This window comes from Salvelinus alpinus, chromosome 21 (assembly GCF_045679555.1).
Source record: "Salvelinus alpinus chromosome 21, SLU_Salpinus.1, whole genome shotgun sequence".
NCBI lineage: Eukaryota > Metazoa > Chordata > Actinopteri > Salmoniformes > Salmonidae > Salvelinus > Salvelinus alpinus.
In genome coordinates this window covers 21,751,526-21,767,422 of record NC_092106.1, presented here as the reverse complement: position 1 = coordinate 21,767,422, position 15,897 = coordinate 21,751,526, and the positions used below count along the sequence as shown (strand labels likewise).

Here is a 15,897-nt window from a genome sequence, read left to right as displayed (position 1 = left end):
CCAGCCAGCTTGGTTTTATACTGTAGCTAAACCCTGTCAGCTTGGTTTTACACTGTAGCTAAACGCTGCCAGCTTGGTTTTACACTGTAGCTAAACCCAGCCAGCTTGGTTTTATACTGTAGCTAAACCCAGCCAGCTTGGTTTTATACTGTAGCTAAACCCTGTCAGCTTGGTTTTATACTGTAGCTAAACCCAGCCAGCTTGGTTTTACACTGTAGCTAAACCCAGCCAGCTTGGTTTTATACTGTAACTAAACCCAGCCAGCTTGGTTTTATACTGTAGCTAAACCCTGTCAGCTTGGTTTTATACTGTAGCTGAGCCCAGCCTTTTTGGTTTTATACTGTAGCTAAACCCAGCCAGCTTGGTTTTACACTGTAGCTAAACCCAGCCAGCTTGGTTTTATACTGTAGCTAAACCCAGTCAGCTTGGTTTTATACTGTAAATAAACCCTGCCACCTTGGTTTTACACTGTAGCTAAACCCTGTCAGCTTGGTTTTACACTGTAGCTAAACCCTGTCAGCTTGGTTTTACACTGTAGCTAAACCCTGCCAGTTTGGTTTTATACTGTAGCTAAACCCAGCCTGCTTAGTTTTACACTGTAGCTAAACCCTGCCTGCTTAGTTTTATACTGTAGCTAAACCCTGTCAGCTTGGTTTTACACTGTAGCTAAACCCTGCCAGTTTGGTTTTATACTGTAGCTAAACCCAGCCTGCTTAGTTTTACACTGTAGCTAAACCCTGTCAGCTTGGTTTTACACTGTAGCTAAACCCTGCCAGCTTGGTTTAACACTGTAGCTAAACCCAGCCAGCTTGGTTTTACACTGTAGTTAAACCCAGCCTGCTTAGTTTTACACTGTAGCTGAGCCCAGCCTTTTTGGTTTTACACTAGTTAAACCCAGCCAGCTTGGTTTTACACTGTAGCTAAACCCAGCCTGCTTGGTTTTACACTGTAGCTGGGCCCAGCCTGCTTGATTTTACACTCCCCCCAAGACGAGCAACAGCTCGTTGTCAACAGCTTTTGTTGTAATTTGAACAACTAAACTTACTGAGTTTTTTATTCATTATTTCCATGTCATGCTTATTCCAAAAAACATCCAGCCGTTGTATACCGCAGGGTTTCCCAAACTTGGTCCTGGGGCCTCCCCTGGGGGCACATTTCGTTTCCCCCCCCCAGCACTACACAGCGTATTCAAATAATTAAAGCTTGATGAGTTGGTTATTTGAATCAGCTGTGTATTGCACACAGTGGGCCACAGGATCGAGTTTAGGAAACCCTGGTATACCGCACTCATCTAACTCAACTGCTGCAATAAATCCAGGGAGAACTCCAGACAACCCAACAAATGAACTTGTTTACCTGGCCATGAGACCCTGGTTTCAAAATGAATGTCCCAGAGCTTCTTACTGCCGGATAAATGTTCTCTCACCCACAGAACCTCATCCTGATTTCCTCCCATGACACCTGACAGCCGACTGTCTACGCCCCAAACGACACACTATTCACTTTATAGTGCACTACTTGTGACCAGGCCTGGCCTATGGGCTCTGGTCAAAAGTAGTGCACTTTATAGAGAATAATGTACCATTTGGGATACAGTCTCTTTCCTGTTTCACACTCCTCCTCAATCTTTTCACCAGGAGGTAGGCGGGTAGCAGAGTGTGTATGTCCCAAATGACACCCTGTTCCCTATATAGTGCACTATTTTTAACCTGGGCCCACTTGGAAGGCAGATAAGGGCTCACGTGGTCCCGCAGTCACATTGATCGAGAGCCCAGTCATTGTACCTGGGAGGCAGCGCTTACACCAACATGCCCTGCAGCGTTAAGAAAGTTAATTAAATGCTGACACCTTTTTTTAAACTCTCACATACACCCACAACCTCACAAGAGAAATAACATTAGGCTGCAAAACAGACTTTGTGGCTTCTTCATCCCTGTAAGCGGAGCACATTTCCAGGCCCAAGGCCTCCATTTCAGGAAGCAGCCTCCTCCTTATCATCAAAGGGGGGGATCTGGGGCAGTAATCAGATTGTAAGCGCTGCTCTGACGTGACGCCACTGATCTGATAATGCCATCGGAGGGAGAGGCCGCTGGGCTGGCTGGATCTAGGTGGTTAGCATTAGTCACATAGCTCTCCCTCGTCACACCAAAACGTATATTCATTTAACATCTCAAAGTAAGAGCGCTGATACGAGGATCAGTTTCGCATTTTACATCTTAAAGAATAAGATTACATGGATGGGGGAGGGGATCTGAAACGCTTTATGTATACGATCCCCAGACCCACTCCTGGCAGAGAAGGAATCAAATCAGAGATGGAGCCCATTGTCAAACTGGGAGTCTGGGAGAGGTGTCACTAACAGGACCTGCTTACATAAAGCAACTCAGCACTGATGCTATGATGGAAAGTTGGTTATCATGTAATAGCATTAATAAACAGGTAACTATTATTACACAATAATAAGTAAAATACTACACCATATACTGTAATACTTCTTACATAAAACATTTTATTACAGGAGAAATAAATACACTGTCATTTTCTTATCTGCTGCTGTGTCACTGACAATAAAGTACTGTACAAATAGGAAGGTATGTCAGTTTGGTTAGAAGTTAGAACATATACAAGGCAAGACTGATGCAAAATGTAGGACCTGAAGTTGATGACAAATGTAGAGACACGATAGGAAAACAAACATTCAAACAAAGGAGGGCCATTAAAACTTAGTTCTCACAGCACGTGACAACATCATTTCACCAAAACAACATGAGTATAAAATGTATCAGTTAGTGTCCAGTCCAGCCATGATACCTGCTGGAACAGTCCTGACTCTGGATGGGTCCCAAATTGCACCCGGCTGTCAAAAGTAGTGCACTATATAGGGAAAATGGTCCCATTTAGGACACACCCTGTCTCTCAGGCTGGCCTAGGCCTTGTTGATGTAGCCCTCCTTGATCAGGAAGTCGTAGATCTTGCGTGTCTTGTTGACGTCGATCTTGATGAGTGCCCGGGCCTGTGCCAGCCGTAGACCACCCTGCCGCCTGCACTCGTTCAGTAGAGCCTGCTTGTACTCCAGGTAGGCACCTGGCACCAGACGCACCACCTGGCACAACTGCAGACAGCCACAGGACAGAGACACCATGTTACATCAACACAATACCAGTCACCATGACCCCAACTCGCTGTTTATGACTGCGTCCCAAATTCCACTGTATTCCCCAACCCTGTTCCTGGAGAGCTAATGTAATGTTGATTTTTGCACCAACCCTAATCTAGCTGGCCAATAAGGTGAATCAGGTTAGTCACAACTCGGGTTAGAGTGTACTACTAAAAGTAGTGCACTATGTAGGGAATTCATGTACTTACCTGGTGGGGCTGAGAGCCTTACATCCATAGAGATCCTAGAATTCATATGTAATAGAATGGATTTCATATGCAATTCTATTTGTACCTCTTTCTCCCTGTCGTTGAGCTTCTCTGTCCCTGGCAGGCCAGTCAGGTTGAGAGGAGGGGCGCATCTCCTGCCTGTTGCTGTGGAACAATTAATCACACACATTTAAACAGACGTAAAACCTGACTGTTCTGTTGTTTTAAATGACAAACTGACAGGTTGATGAATCCAGGTAATCCGTTTTGTTGGAAAATAAAGACAAATATTTACAATAGGCAAATTAGTGTGAATGGATGGAAATGACAGAGTCTACATAGATGTGTCCTACTTGTGCACTGGAGGTTACAGAATGACAACTGAAAGATAAAGCTAGAGACAAAAACACATATCGGTCCTGTTTGTCGAGCATATTTCTGAATGAGCATCTCTGAGAATGCATTAACGTGACTCCACCTGTTGCCATGACAAGAAAAGTCGGAGAGAAGGGAGGGAGTGGGAGATGAAGAGTCCTTACCTGATGTGGTGATGGTGGTGACAACAGGAGTGATACCAGCGTCACTGTGAAGTGAGATAATAGCGTCACTACAAGCAGCACACACACACACACACACACACACACAATTCTCACTCTCTGGGATCCTCGTCCACAGAGAGAATGAATCATCACACACACTAGCAGTTTTGTTCTTTTTCTTCATGAAGAATAATTAGCAGAACTTGGAGAATACCCAAGAGCTGAGCTTAAGATAAACAAGAATAGCTCTACATAAAAAAATAAACAATCAAGCACTACTTGTTGCCATTAGAGCCAAGCACACAGTAATAAACTACAGAGTAGGTGGGTGGTATCTCAGTTATAGTCCGGTGCTAGCACCCCTAATTCAACTAGTCAACTTATCAAGCCCTTGATTAGTGGAATCAGGTGGGCTAGTGTTTGACTTGAACATGAATGTACAACCACAGGGTCCAGAGGAATGGACAAGAGTAAGGAGGAAGGACAAGAGTAAGGAGGAAGGATTACATGGCAGCCTGTTTGCTGAGCCACTGCTGGCAGGCCCGTCCGTCCTGAATGTACTGCAGCACATCAACTAGCATGGTCCTCTTCCTCCGCTCATCCTCCCTCACCTGCTTCACACGCTCATACACCTTGGCACCTGCAGGGGGACACAGAGGAGGTAGGGGGTTACTGGGGCAGTCAGTCAGCCCTGGGCCCTGGCTGACACAAGGGAGTTACTAATGAGGCTCTGTCCCAAAATGCATAATTTCCCTACAAATTGTACTAGTTTTTAGAGCTGTATGGGCCCTGGTCAAAAGTAGTGCAATAAATAGGGAATAGGGTGCCATTTGGGATACAACATCTGAGGGGGACTGTCTGGCAGTAGGGGTGATGGGGTTAGATGGGTAGACTGGACTCACTGCAAAAAGACTGGATGCCTGCTCTCCTGTACTCCTGTAGCCTGCCGATCTCTCTCCTCAGCTCAAACTCCACTGAAAGACAAGGAGGACGAGGTCAATGAGGCCTGTCCACACTTACCGGTCTCTACTGCAGACAGGCGGACAGACAGACAGGCGGACGAACAGAAAGGCAGACAGAGTGAGAAACTCTTTACCCCTCAGATCTGTGCTTCCCAACATCAGAGCTGATCAGACCAGAGTTGTAGCCCAGGCAGGCTCTACAGCTGTTCTCTCTGACACAACAATGGAGTAGCGCCATGCTATTCTGAAGCCCCAGCACTTTAATCAGAACAAGATGACGTCTCATCCCCAGACACAAACAGAAATGCACAGACACACGCCTCTCACTCAAAGGGAGTTCACACATCCAGTCATGCTGCGTAAGGACAGGAGATAATCTGACAGGCTCATTACCACGCCGTTGACCTTAGTGTTACCCACAATATTAAACACAGGGGAACACTGCATGTGCGACTGCTCTCTGTGTAGACCGGAGGTGGAGGGGTTGGAAGAAACAATTCTATTGGTGTTAACATCAAAATGTCTACTGTGTGTGCATGTACAATATCATAATGTTAAACTCACATGCATGACTCTCAATGAACTTGTCGTGTTCGATGGGGCCCACCACCCTGGCAAAACGTCTCATAGCATCATACAGATCCTGTACCTCCTTAGGGTAGCGACGCTCTAGAACTGGAAGACAAAAACACAATGGTCATGTGATATGTAGCTGTTATTGTAGAGCAGGGCTGCCCAACCCTCTTCCTGGAGATCTACTGTCCTGTAGGTTCAGTCCAACCCTCTTCCTGGAGATCTACTGTCCTGTAGCTTCAGGCTAACCCTCTTCCTGGAGATCTACCGTCCTGTAGGTTCAGTTTAAACCTCTTCCTGGAGACCTACCGTCCTGTAGGTTCAGTTTAAACCTGTTCCTGGAGATCTACCGTCCTGTAGGTTCAGTCTAAACCTGTTCCTGGAGATCTACCGTCCTGTAGGTTCAGTTTAAACCTGTTCCTGGAGACCTACCGTCCTGTAGGTTCAGTTTAAACCTGTTCCTGGAGATCTACCGTCCTGTAGGTTCAGTCTAACCCTCTTCCTGGAGATCTACCGTCCTGAGATCTACCGTCCTGTAGGTTCAGTGTCTGTCAGTGTCGCACATCTGTGTCTGTCTTCAAGCTGGCAGCTGAGTTCCTCATTGATTTGGAGGCCGTACAGTGATAGGAACGTGTAGATAACAGCAACACACACACACACAAGTAGAGTCAATGTCCTGCTGAGCGAAGTCAAAGATTTGAAACACTCCATAACAGGAATGGGCTGGTGGTCCTGAGTTACTGATGTCTATAAGGGGAGTGAGACTGTTGGTCAAACTGCCTGGAGCAACAGCATGATCAGACCAGGCACGACACTGAGTCACCCAGGCTTGGAAACGGCTTCTATTACCGTGACACACACACTTTGACAGTCTCCATGACAACCAGGCTGCAGCTCCACGGCAACTCTGGGTTCTCTTGTCTTGAAAGAGTAGAGATAAGAGGAGAGAGGGGGAGGTGGTGGGCGGTAGTGACTGGATGCTGGTAAATAATAAATAAAACATAAGGGTGTCCTCTTCCACCCATAAAACTACAGCCAATTTCCCAGGGCATGACCTGGAGATAGCACTGCACTGGGCTGTAAAGGAAAAAGAGGACTGATTGGATACATCTATTCAGGGAGTCTCTTGCCTTCCCATCTCCCATGAATAAAAAGTGGGACATGAACATTGATTATATTACCAAGCTAGATGAAACGCTGCCCATGGAGAGGGGATCAATAAGAGCTCATAAAGCTCCAATGCAGTTGGTCATTAGACCTGCAGTGTTCATTTCATAGGCATCTATTCATAGTGGAGCAATAATTATGCTGTGGCACTCTGGCACACGTCGCACTGGTCTCAGCATCCATCGTAAATAAGAGCACTGGCAGTGCCTCCGGGGTCACAGGTTACTGTTGATCATTATTGCAACCATGGATACATAATGCATATTCAGTCTGGGTGTTATATTAATGCCTGGTCTCCTGGTGGTTCTGCAACCCAGCTCTAATCTGTTAGGAGAAAACTTACTCTGGAACTTCCGCAGGTTGATCAGTCCATGGTCCCGGATTATCCTGGAAGACACACAACATTAAGACACCAAAGCCAAAAATATGGACACCGTCCATTGGTAAATACCAGCCAACTCTCAGGCTGGTAGAGTGAGTGAAAACAGCAGTGGGTTTAGACTGACATTAATTGAATGAGTGATGGTACCATATAGCTGTTGAACCTGAACAACATAGCTTGAAGTTGTGATTGTTATATAGAACAGCTTTGCAACAAGTAGCCTTCCTGTGATGTTAAACAGGACCTGACAGTGAGGCCTACTGCGTCTGTGAACTCTGTGGCCTGCAGGTCACTGCCTTGGACCTTTGCCATTAGACCACTCCCAAGTGGCGCAGCGGTCTAACATGCTGACCAGACCGGTCGCGTATGCGAGCGTCGCAAAATAAATGTAGAAATCCATATTATTCAATTATTGCGCGCGCCAACGAGCGTCTGCGTTGCCAAGGGCTAAAATAGAAGTCATTCCTATTTCTGACGCAGATCGCGCTGCAAGTCCTGCCTCTCCCATCGGTTTATAGAAGCAGGTACCCACGTGCCATCTTCTTGGTTATTGGTTATACCCACGTGGGTGATTGAAAGACTAAATGTTTTGCAGGTTGTCGTGGTAATACTATGAATGTGTAGATGCCAATCACCATATAAGTTCAAAGATGAAAAAGCCTGGAAGGAGGAGAGATGACTAGAAATGATTCGGTTGGCTGTTTTATGTGTGGATTAATTGTTGGAGTAGAGGACCTTGTGCATTTCAGTTAAAATAAGAACTCAATGTTTATATCCCAGGACAAATTAGCTAGCAACAGCAAGCTAGCTAAATAGGACAAATTAGCTAGCAAGTGCAAGCTAACTAGCTAAATTGCCATACAGGTTTAATTATTTTCTACCTGTCCCCAAATTAATGTCATTGGTTCAGAGTTTGTTTTGATATTTTAACCTGCATGTCGCGATCGCGTTTGGTGTAGGGGGGCAAAATAAACGTATGCACGATAGCGCACGCGCGCAGCCAGTTTGGGTTCCGTGTAAGGCATTGCATCTCAGTGCTAGAGGCGTCACTACAGACCCTGGTTCAATTCAACCAGCCGTGATTGAGTCCCATAGGGCAGCGCCCAATTGGCCCAGCGTCGTCCAGGTTAGGGTTTAGCTGGGGTAGGCTGTCATTGTAAATAAGAATTTGTTATTAACTGACTTGCCTAGTTAAATAAAGGTTAAATAAAATAAAAATGTCACAAGCTGGGGGTGGGCAGCTTGAGGGGCAGTGGGGAGGCTAGCAGTGTTTGCATCCCAAATGGCACCCTATTCCCCATATAGTGCACTACTTTTGACCAGGGCCCACCAAAAGTAATGCACTATGTAGGGAATAGGATGTCATTTGGGACACAAACATACATGCATGGTCCTGGGAGCTCTGGCCAGCTAACATGCCATTCCACAGTGTTAGGGGAGCAGCAACTCGTTAAGTCTGATTTAATGATGGATGTATTACCACATGAATGGACTGACCACCGTGGCCAAGACCAGTACTGACACACACTGAACGGGGCAGTGGACGGAATGTGACAATCCATGAACATCTCAAATTCATCTAAAAAGGCGGCCAGGTCAAACAATACTCAAATTTGAGTTGTGTAATGTTTAAGCCTTTCAGCATTAAAAGCAACCAGTGATTCTGAACCAGTGCTTATCTTAACAGGCTAGTGTAGAGTGTTATGTTACTTGTGTAGGTATCACATTTCTGATTTTGGAAACCAATTCAAATGTTATTGTGGCAACATTTGCAGAGTATTACAGGCATATGATGAAGGGCAAAGCTTCTAAGCATTTTGAGCTGAATAAGTCCATTACATCTTTATAGTTAAATGCAAAACATTTCAACTTACTTCTTTCTTCTTCCTCTCTCCTTTAACCTTGAATGGTATATGTCAACAACAGAAATCTTCAGCGCTAGAAAGAACCAGACAAATATGTCAGACAAGGAAGTGATGATATTAAAAAACAGTACATGTACAATAAACATAAGCGGGGTTGGACTTTTCTCTCAATTCAAATACAATGATAGCACTTTCAACTCACCATGTAGTATGTCTGAGTCATCATCCACAAAATCAATGTCTTTCAGATCCCACTCAGCATAGTTGTCAAATTCCTAGACAGGATGACAAATAGCAGGAGACAATCACAGAGGTACAAGGAGATGAGTCAGAGTTCAATAAGACTGCAGTGAGGCGGCCATCAGGAGAACTAATATCTTCATTCATGCATGTGTGGCAAGGGTTCTGTCTTGGTGATCTTTAAGTACTTCCTTTGATTCCAATCATAATATGCCAGGAGTATGAGAACATACTCATTACGACATGGGGATATGTTCTTTGAACATGCAGAACAGAAAAATGGAATGTCTATGTCCGACTACGGCTCGTGAGATTGGAACTACTAAAGCCATGGACGCTTTAAGACCCTAGTTCCTCTCACCTCCATGAAGTCTGCTCTGGCAGGCATGTATCCAGCCATGTCTCGAGACAACAGGGAGTCAAAGGTGGGCCTGGGGGGGTCGTCAGTGGCTGGGAGGAAAACCAACAGAGTATTTTACCTAGTGATCTGAAAAGTCCCTCATGACAGTACAGTAATCAAGTTATTACTGTGTAAGAAAGAAAGCATAAATGAAGAACGATGTAGTTGCATATCAGATAATAAATGAAAAAAGCCATGTATTCCTCCCTGCCTTTATCAGCTGGATATCAAATCAAATGTGTGCTGAATACAACAGGTGTAGGTAGACCTTACCGTGAAACGCTTACTTACATGGCCTTAACCAACAATGCATTTCAAGAAATAGAGTTAAGAAAATATTTACTAAATAAACTAAAGTGAAAAAATTAAAAGTTACACAAAATAACAATAATGAGGCTATAAACAAGGGGTACCAGTACCGAGTCAATGTGCGGGGGTACAGGTTAGTCGAGGTCATACACAAAATCCTATCCTAAATTGTATTTGTTGTATGGCTTCAGAATTATACTATAACTTGTGTGACAAACAAACTCTCCTTATTACTATGAAAGGAGAAATCCAGAGGAGTAGGTGTGTTGTGTGTATACTGACGTTTGAAGGGAATGGCTGTGTCTGCAGTACGGGCCTCCTCTATCTGTCTGAGGTTGAGCAGGGTGGAGGAGAACAGGGGATTGTTGATGAAGTTCTTCATGTAGTGGGCCTCACACTCCTCCTTGTTTTTGGTGCGCATCTGATACGCCACATCCTGCCTGTGCAGAGTCAAACAGGAAAGTGACAGTTATGTTTTTGTTATCAACTTGAACATGTTTATATTGATATTGGCAGACAGTACAAGTGAGGGATGCTACGAAACAAATCACAGACTGCAAATGGCACCTAGTCTGCAAGTTTGTAATACAGTTGAAGTAGGAAGTTTACATACACTTAGACTGGAGTCATTAAAACTCATTTTTCAACCACTCCACAAATGTCTTGTTAACAAACTATAGTTTTGGCAAGTCGGTTAGGACATCTACTTTGTGCATGACAAGTAATTTTTCCAACAATTGTTCACAGACAGATTATTTCACTTATAATTCACTTTATCACAATTCTAGTGGGTCAGAGGTTTACATACACTAAGTTGACTGTGCCTTTAAACAGCTTGGAAAATTCCAGAAAATTATGTCATGGCTTTAGAAGCTTCTGATAGGCTAATTGATATCATTTGAGTCAATTGGAGGTGTACCTGGGGATGTATTTCAAGGCCTACCTTCAAACTCAGTGCCTCTTTGCTTGACATCATGGGAAAATCAAAAGAAATCAGCCAAGACTTCAGAAAAACAATTGTAGACCTCCACAAGTCTGGTTCATCCTTGGGAGCAATTTCCAAACCCTTGAAAGTACCACGTTCATCTGTACAAACAATAGTACGCAAGTATAAACACCATGGAACCACGCAGCCGTCATGCCGCTCAGGAAGGAGACGCGTTCTGTCTCCTAGAGAGGAACGTACTTTAGTGCGAAAAGTGCAAATCAATCCCAGAACACCAGCAAAGGACCCTGTGAAGATGCTGGAGGAAACAGGTACAAAAGTATCTATATCCACAGTAAAATGAGTCCTATATCGACATAACCTGAAAGGCCGCTCAGCAAGGAAGAAAACACTGCTCCAAAACCGCCATAAAAAAGCCAGACTACGGTTTGGAACTGCACATGGGGACAAAGATCGTACTTTTTGGAGAAATGTCCTCTGGTCTGATGAAACAAAAATAGAACTGTTTGGCCATAATGACCATCGTTATGTTTGGAGGAAAAAAGGGGAGGCTTGCAAGCCAAAGAACACCATCCCAACCGTGAAGCATGGGGGTGGCAGCATCATGTTGTGGGGGTGCTTTGCTGCAGGAGGGACTGGTGCACTTCACAAAATAGATGGCACCATGAGGCAGGAAAATTATGCGGATATATTGAAGCAACATCTCAAGACATCAGTCAGGAAGTTAAAGCTTGGTCGCAAATGGGCCTTCCAAATGGACAATGACCCCAAGCATACTTCCAAAGTTGTGGCAAAATGGCTTAAGGACAATAAAGTCAAGGTATTGGAGTAGCCATCACAAATCCCTGACCTCAATCCCATAGTAAATTTGTGGGCAGAACTGAAAAAGCGTGTGAGAGCAAAGAGGCCTACAAACCTGACTTAGTTACACCAGCTCTGTCAGGAGGAATGGGCCAAGATTCACGCAATTTATTGTGGGAAGCTTGTGGAAGGCTACCTGAAACATTTGACCCAAGTTAAACAATTTAAAGGCAATGCTACCAAATACTAATTGAGTGCATGTACATTTCTGACCCACTGGGAATGTGATGAAAGAAATAAAAGCTGAAATAAATCATTCTCTCAAGTGATCCTAACTGACCTAAGACAGGGAATTTTTACTAGGATTAAGTGTCAGGAATTGTTACAAACTGAGTTTAAATGTATTTGGCTAAGGTGTATGTAAACTTCCGAATTCAACTGTATATGACACTTGAGCGAGAGAGTCAGAGAGTGTGTGTTTACTTACCAGTTCCCAAAGCCACAGTCCATGACTGCTTCCAGAAGGGCCATCTCCTCCTGTGCTGTCCAGCTAGGTTCTAGCACAGGGAAGTCTGATGTCTGTGTGAGGGAGGCGGCATGGTATTGAGCATGATCACAATAGTTTGCCAGAAGCATACTTTTGGTAAATAATGGATAACTGAAGAGTCAATATTATATATGTTAATCAGAATGGACAGCACAATTACCAATGTCTTACCATGATTTCATACTTGTGATTACTCTCATGTTTCTTGAACTCAAACCCTCTGGTAAAACACTGAAACATATTTGGATAAAACAATTCAAGTGTCAGTAGTGATGCAAAGTTATCAGGCTAGGCAAAATGTATCAACAGTTTTATGCGCATGCCCGAGGAGGCAATGTACACCCCTCACCTGGAGACAGAGAAGGAAAGGTGAGGGTCCACACTCTGCACATTTTATATAGGGTTCCACCAGGTTAGATGAGCAACCTCGACATGGGGGCTTGTCAGAAGGGTCATCTGAAAGACATAAATCGGCATCCACGCGCATGAAGGCGTAACAACTAGCTAGGTAACCTGAAAAATGTCCTCAGTGTATGCTGCCAGCGTCGGGCCATTGAGGGCACAGGGAAGAAACCACAAACTATGTTGTGTGTGCCCTGAGACGAAGAAAGTCAGGGATGTTTGCATCATTGAGAAGGGTGAAGAAAGTTGGACAGATCTCATCGAGGCACATAAAGATTGTATTTAGGCGTTTAGATTCAAGATTTAATATAACTCCATATAATAAGTGTGTGTCGTTGGTGGCCGGCTGTCCCGAAGGAGACCTGGGATATTCCTCGTTTGTATTTATACTGCAACCTGAATGGAAGATGTGATCGCTGCAAGGACGATGTTCCACTGAGAGAAATGTGTTGGCTTAATGCTCAGATTTTCTGAATTATGTGAATCTTGTTCTCCTTATTAGAATTAAATGCATGTCCTATGAATAATAATTTAAAAAAAGGGTAATCTGAAAATAAGTCAGCGTTATGTCGCAAAACTTGCCAGTTGTACTGGTAAGAATACGTACAGACTTTAGATACTGTAAATCCTCTGTTAAAATGTGTTATTGTTCAGATTTAAAGCCAGCATCATACATTTAGCAGTAGCTAACAACACATTTAACGTTAGCTAGATAATGTAGCTAGCTAGGTACTTCAAGTCGAAAGCTAGGAGACAATTAAGTGATGGATTAGTTAGCTGGTTGAATGGATCAGCTACATGAAAGAAAATTATACATATAGTTTAGCTAGCTAAATGGCTAACTCTAAGCTAATTGTTAGAAATCTCGCTAGCTGAGCTGCGTTGCCTTCTACCTAGCTAACGTTAGCTAGCTATGTAGCACGACGAGCCGAGCAATAAGCTAGTTAGATGGATACCGATATTTCGTGCAAACTATTTAAGCCGTGTTTGTACGCTGTTTTTAACTGTGCATTTGAGTCAACACTTACTTCCAAAAGATGCCAAGTGGTCCATAAGATCAACCAAACAGCTGAAGCCTTGATTTGTTGTTTGTTGCCAATGTGTATTGCTTCGCGTTAGACTAAGCGTGTCTGAAAACGCAGCGTTGGCGCAACTTTGTTGATTCTACACATGGAACACACCTACACTGTTTTGAGAAAAATGGTACGCAGCGTCATCTTGATATGTGTGCAACAAAACGTCAACATTCATCTTCTGCTACCATTTCTGTAAAGCCGTCTACGGATACAATTTTATGCATTTGTTCGATAAATCCGAACGCGCTGCAAGTTGATGTAACGTTACTTTTGATGTACCAATACGCAAACACTGTCGGTATGACCGAGGGGATAATATGGCTAGATAAATGCACAGCATTCGCGCAAATGCTGCACCGTTCATGCTCAAAATAAAAACATTTTGAAGGCTAACTCATGTATCTGCAACCAGAGTGGGACTACCAGGGTCATTAGTGTTATGCTGTGCCTTTTCTGTCGCCAGGAAATAATACATCTTATTTCGTGTAAAATATAAAGTTACATGTCCTTTGAAATAAAAATACAAAGATATGGATCTCAAAGGGAATTTTATGCATTTTGACCATTTTGTTTTCAGTGGATGTTGGCGTTTTTGACATGTCCCCGGTTGCTAATTCATCAACGATAAATATAAGCAATTAAATAATAAAATATTCCAAATATTTATTCATTATTTTATAGTCCTACTTAAAATATCTGTCACCAATATGTTTTTCTCTCATTATTATTGTATTTATAGTTTTTTTCCTGTGTGTCCCTGATTTCACTTTCCACCCTGTTAGTTTGCAGTAATAGTCCTTTAAAAAACAGCCCCTTCCCACAATGATATCACATTCAGGAAGTGTCAATTATTTTTGGGGTGAAAAAACAACAGTGCATACCTAAGTAAGTATCAACACCCGGTTTTAATCTATATTTTAATGTTTCATGATGTTAGTCAGTATGTCTCACTCTTAAGTTTCCACCCTGGTAGGCTACATTAGATGAACATGTTATAAATGTTTAATTTCAAAATATTTACATTTTTTATTTGACCTTTATTTAACTAGGCAAAATATGTTTGACATAAAAGTTACAATTCTCTTCAAGTGTTCCCCATTATGTTAGCTGGATCTTGATCACTCACAGTGCTATGGCTAACTTAGCCTCCAAATTTCCATCCTGTTAAGTTGGAGTCAACCTGTGGTAAATTAAATTGATTGGACATGGTCTATATAAGGTCCCGTAGTTGGCAGTGCATGTCAGAGAAAAAACCCAGCAACGTGGTCAAAGGAATGGTCCGTAGAGCTCCGAGACAGGATTGTGACGAGGCACAGATCTGGGGAAGGGTACTAAAAACATGTCTGCAACATTGAAGGTCCCCCAGAACACAGAGGCCTCCATCATTTTTAAATGGAAGAAGTTTGGAACCACCAACACTCTTCCTAGAGCTGGCTGCCTGGACAAACTGAGCATTCAGGGTAGAAGGGCCTTGGTCAGGGAGGTGACCAAGGACCTGATGGTCACTCTGAAAGAGCTCCAGAGTTCCTCTGTGGAGATGGGAGAACCATCTCTGCAGCACTCCACCAATCAGGCCTTTATGGTAGAGTGGCCAGATGGATGCCACTCCTCTGTAAAAGGCACACGACAGCCCGCTTGGAGTTTGCCAAAAGGCACCTAAAAGGCGCTGAGACCATGAGAAACAAGATTCTCTGGTCTGATGAAACAAAGATTGAACTCTTTGGCCTGAATGCCAAGCGTCATGTCTGGAGGAAACCTGGCACCATCCCTACGGTGAAGTGTGGTGGCAGCATCATGCTGTGGGGATGTTTTGCAGACGACACAACAGTAGTAGGCTTGATTACCAACAATTACGAGACAGCCTACAGGGAGGAAGTGAGGGCTTTCGGAGTGTGGTGTCAGGAAAATAACCTCTCACTCAACGTCAACAAAACAAAGGAGATGATCGTGGACTACAGGAAACAGCAGAGGGAGCACCCCCCTATCCACATCGACGGGACAGCAGTGGAGAAGGTGGAAAGTTTTAAGTCCCTCGGCGTACACATCACTGACAAACTGAAATGGTCTACCCACACAGACAGTGTGGTGAAGAAGGCGCAACAGCGCCTCTTCAACCTAGGCTGAAGAAATTTGGCTTGTCACCTAAAAACCTCACAAACTTTAACCGATACACAATTGAGAGCATCCTGTCGGGTTGTATCACTGCCTGGTACTGCACCACCCACAACCGAGGGTGGTGTGGTCTGCACAACACATCACCGGGGGCAAACTACCTGCCCTCCAGGACACCTACAGCACCCGATGTCACGGGAAGGTCAAAAA

The 15,897-nt window shown here is 43.9% G+C and overlaps 1 protein-coding gene across 1 annotated transcript; it reads right to left on the bottom strand.

Annotated features, from left to right (window-relative positions):
* Positions 1–2,489: 2,489 nt before the first annotated feature.
* tada2a (transcriptional adaptor 2A) lies at positions 2,490–13,930 on the bottom strand. Its single transcript, XM_071357374.1, has 15 exons — positions 13,528–13,930; positions 12,447–12,553; positions 12,269–12,328; positions 12,038–12,129; positions 10,086–10,243; positions 9,456–9,544; positions 9,057–9,129; positions 8,864–8,927; positions 6,951–6,994; positions 5,432–5,542; positions 4,808–4,879; positions 4,413–4,545; positions 3,906–3,949; positions 3,452–3,531; positions 2,490–3,112 (listed from the first exon to the last, which is right to left on the bottom strand). The coding sequence occupies exons 1-15, from the start codon at positions 13,550–13,552 to the stop codon at positions 2,927–2,929; spliced, it is 1,338 nt and encodes a 445-aa protein (XP_071213475.1). The 5' UTR covers positions 13,553–13,930; the 3' UTR covers positions 2,490–2,926.
* Positions 13,931–15,897: the final 1,967 nt, after the last annotated feature.

What these genes read in the sequence shown, in the direction of transcription:
- tada2a (XM_071357374.1), bottom strand. Translation starts at nt 13,552, where the DNA reads ATGGACCACTTGGCATCTTTTGGAA. An exon ending in GAGAGAGGAAGAAGAAAGAA is followed by an intron (nt 6,995 to 8,863) that starts GTAAGTTGAAAT and finishes TGTGTCTTCCAG; the next exon opens with GATAATCCGGGACCATGGAC. An exon ending in CAACCTGCGGAAGTTCCAGA is followed by an intron (nt 5,543 to 6,950) that starts GTAAGTTTTCTC and finishes TTTGTCTTCCAG; the next exon opens with TTCTAGAGCGTCGCTACCCT.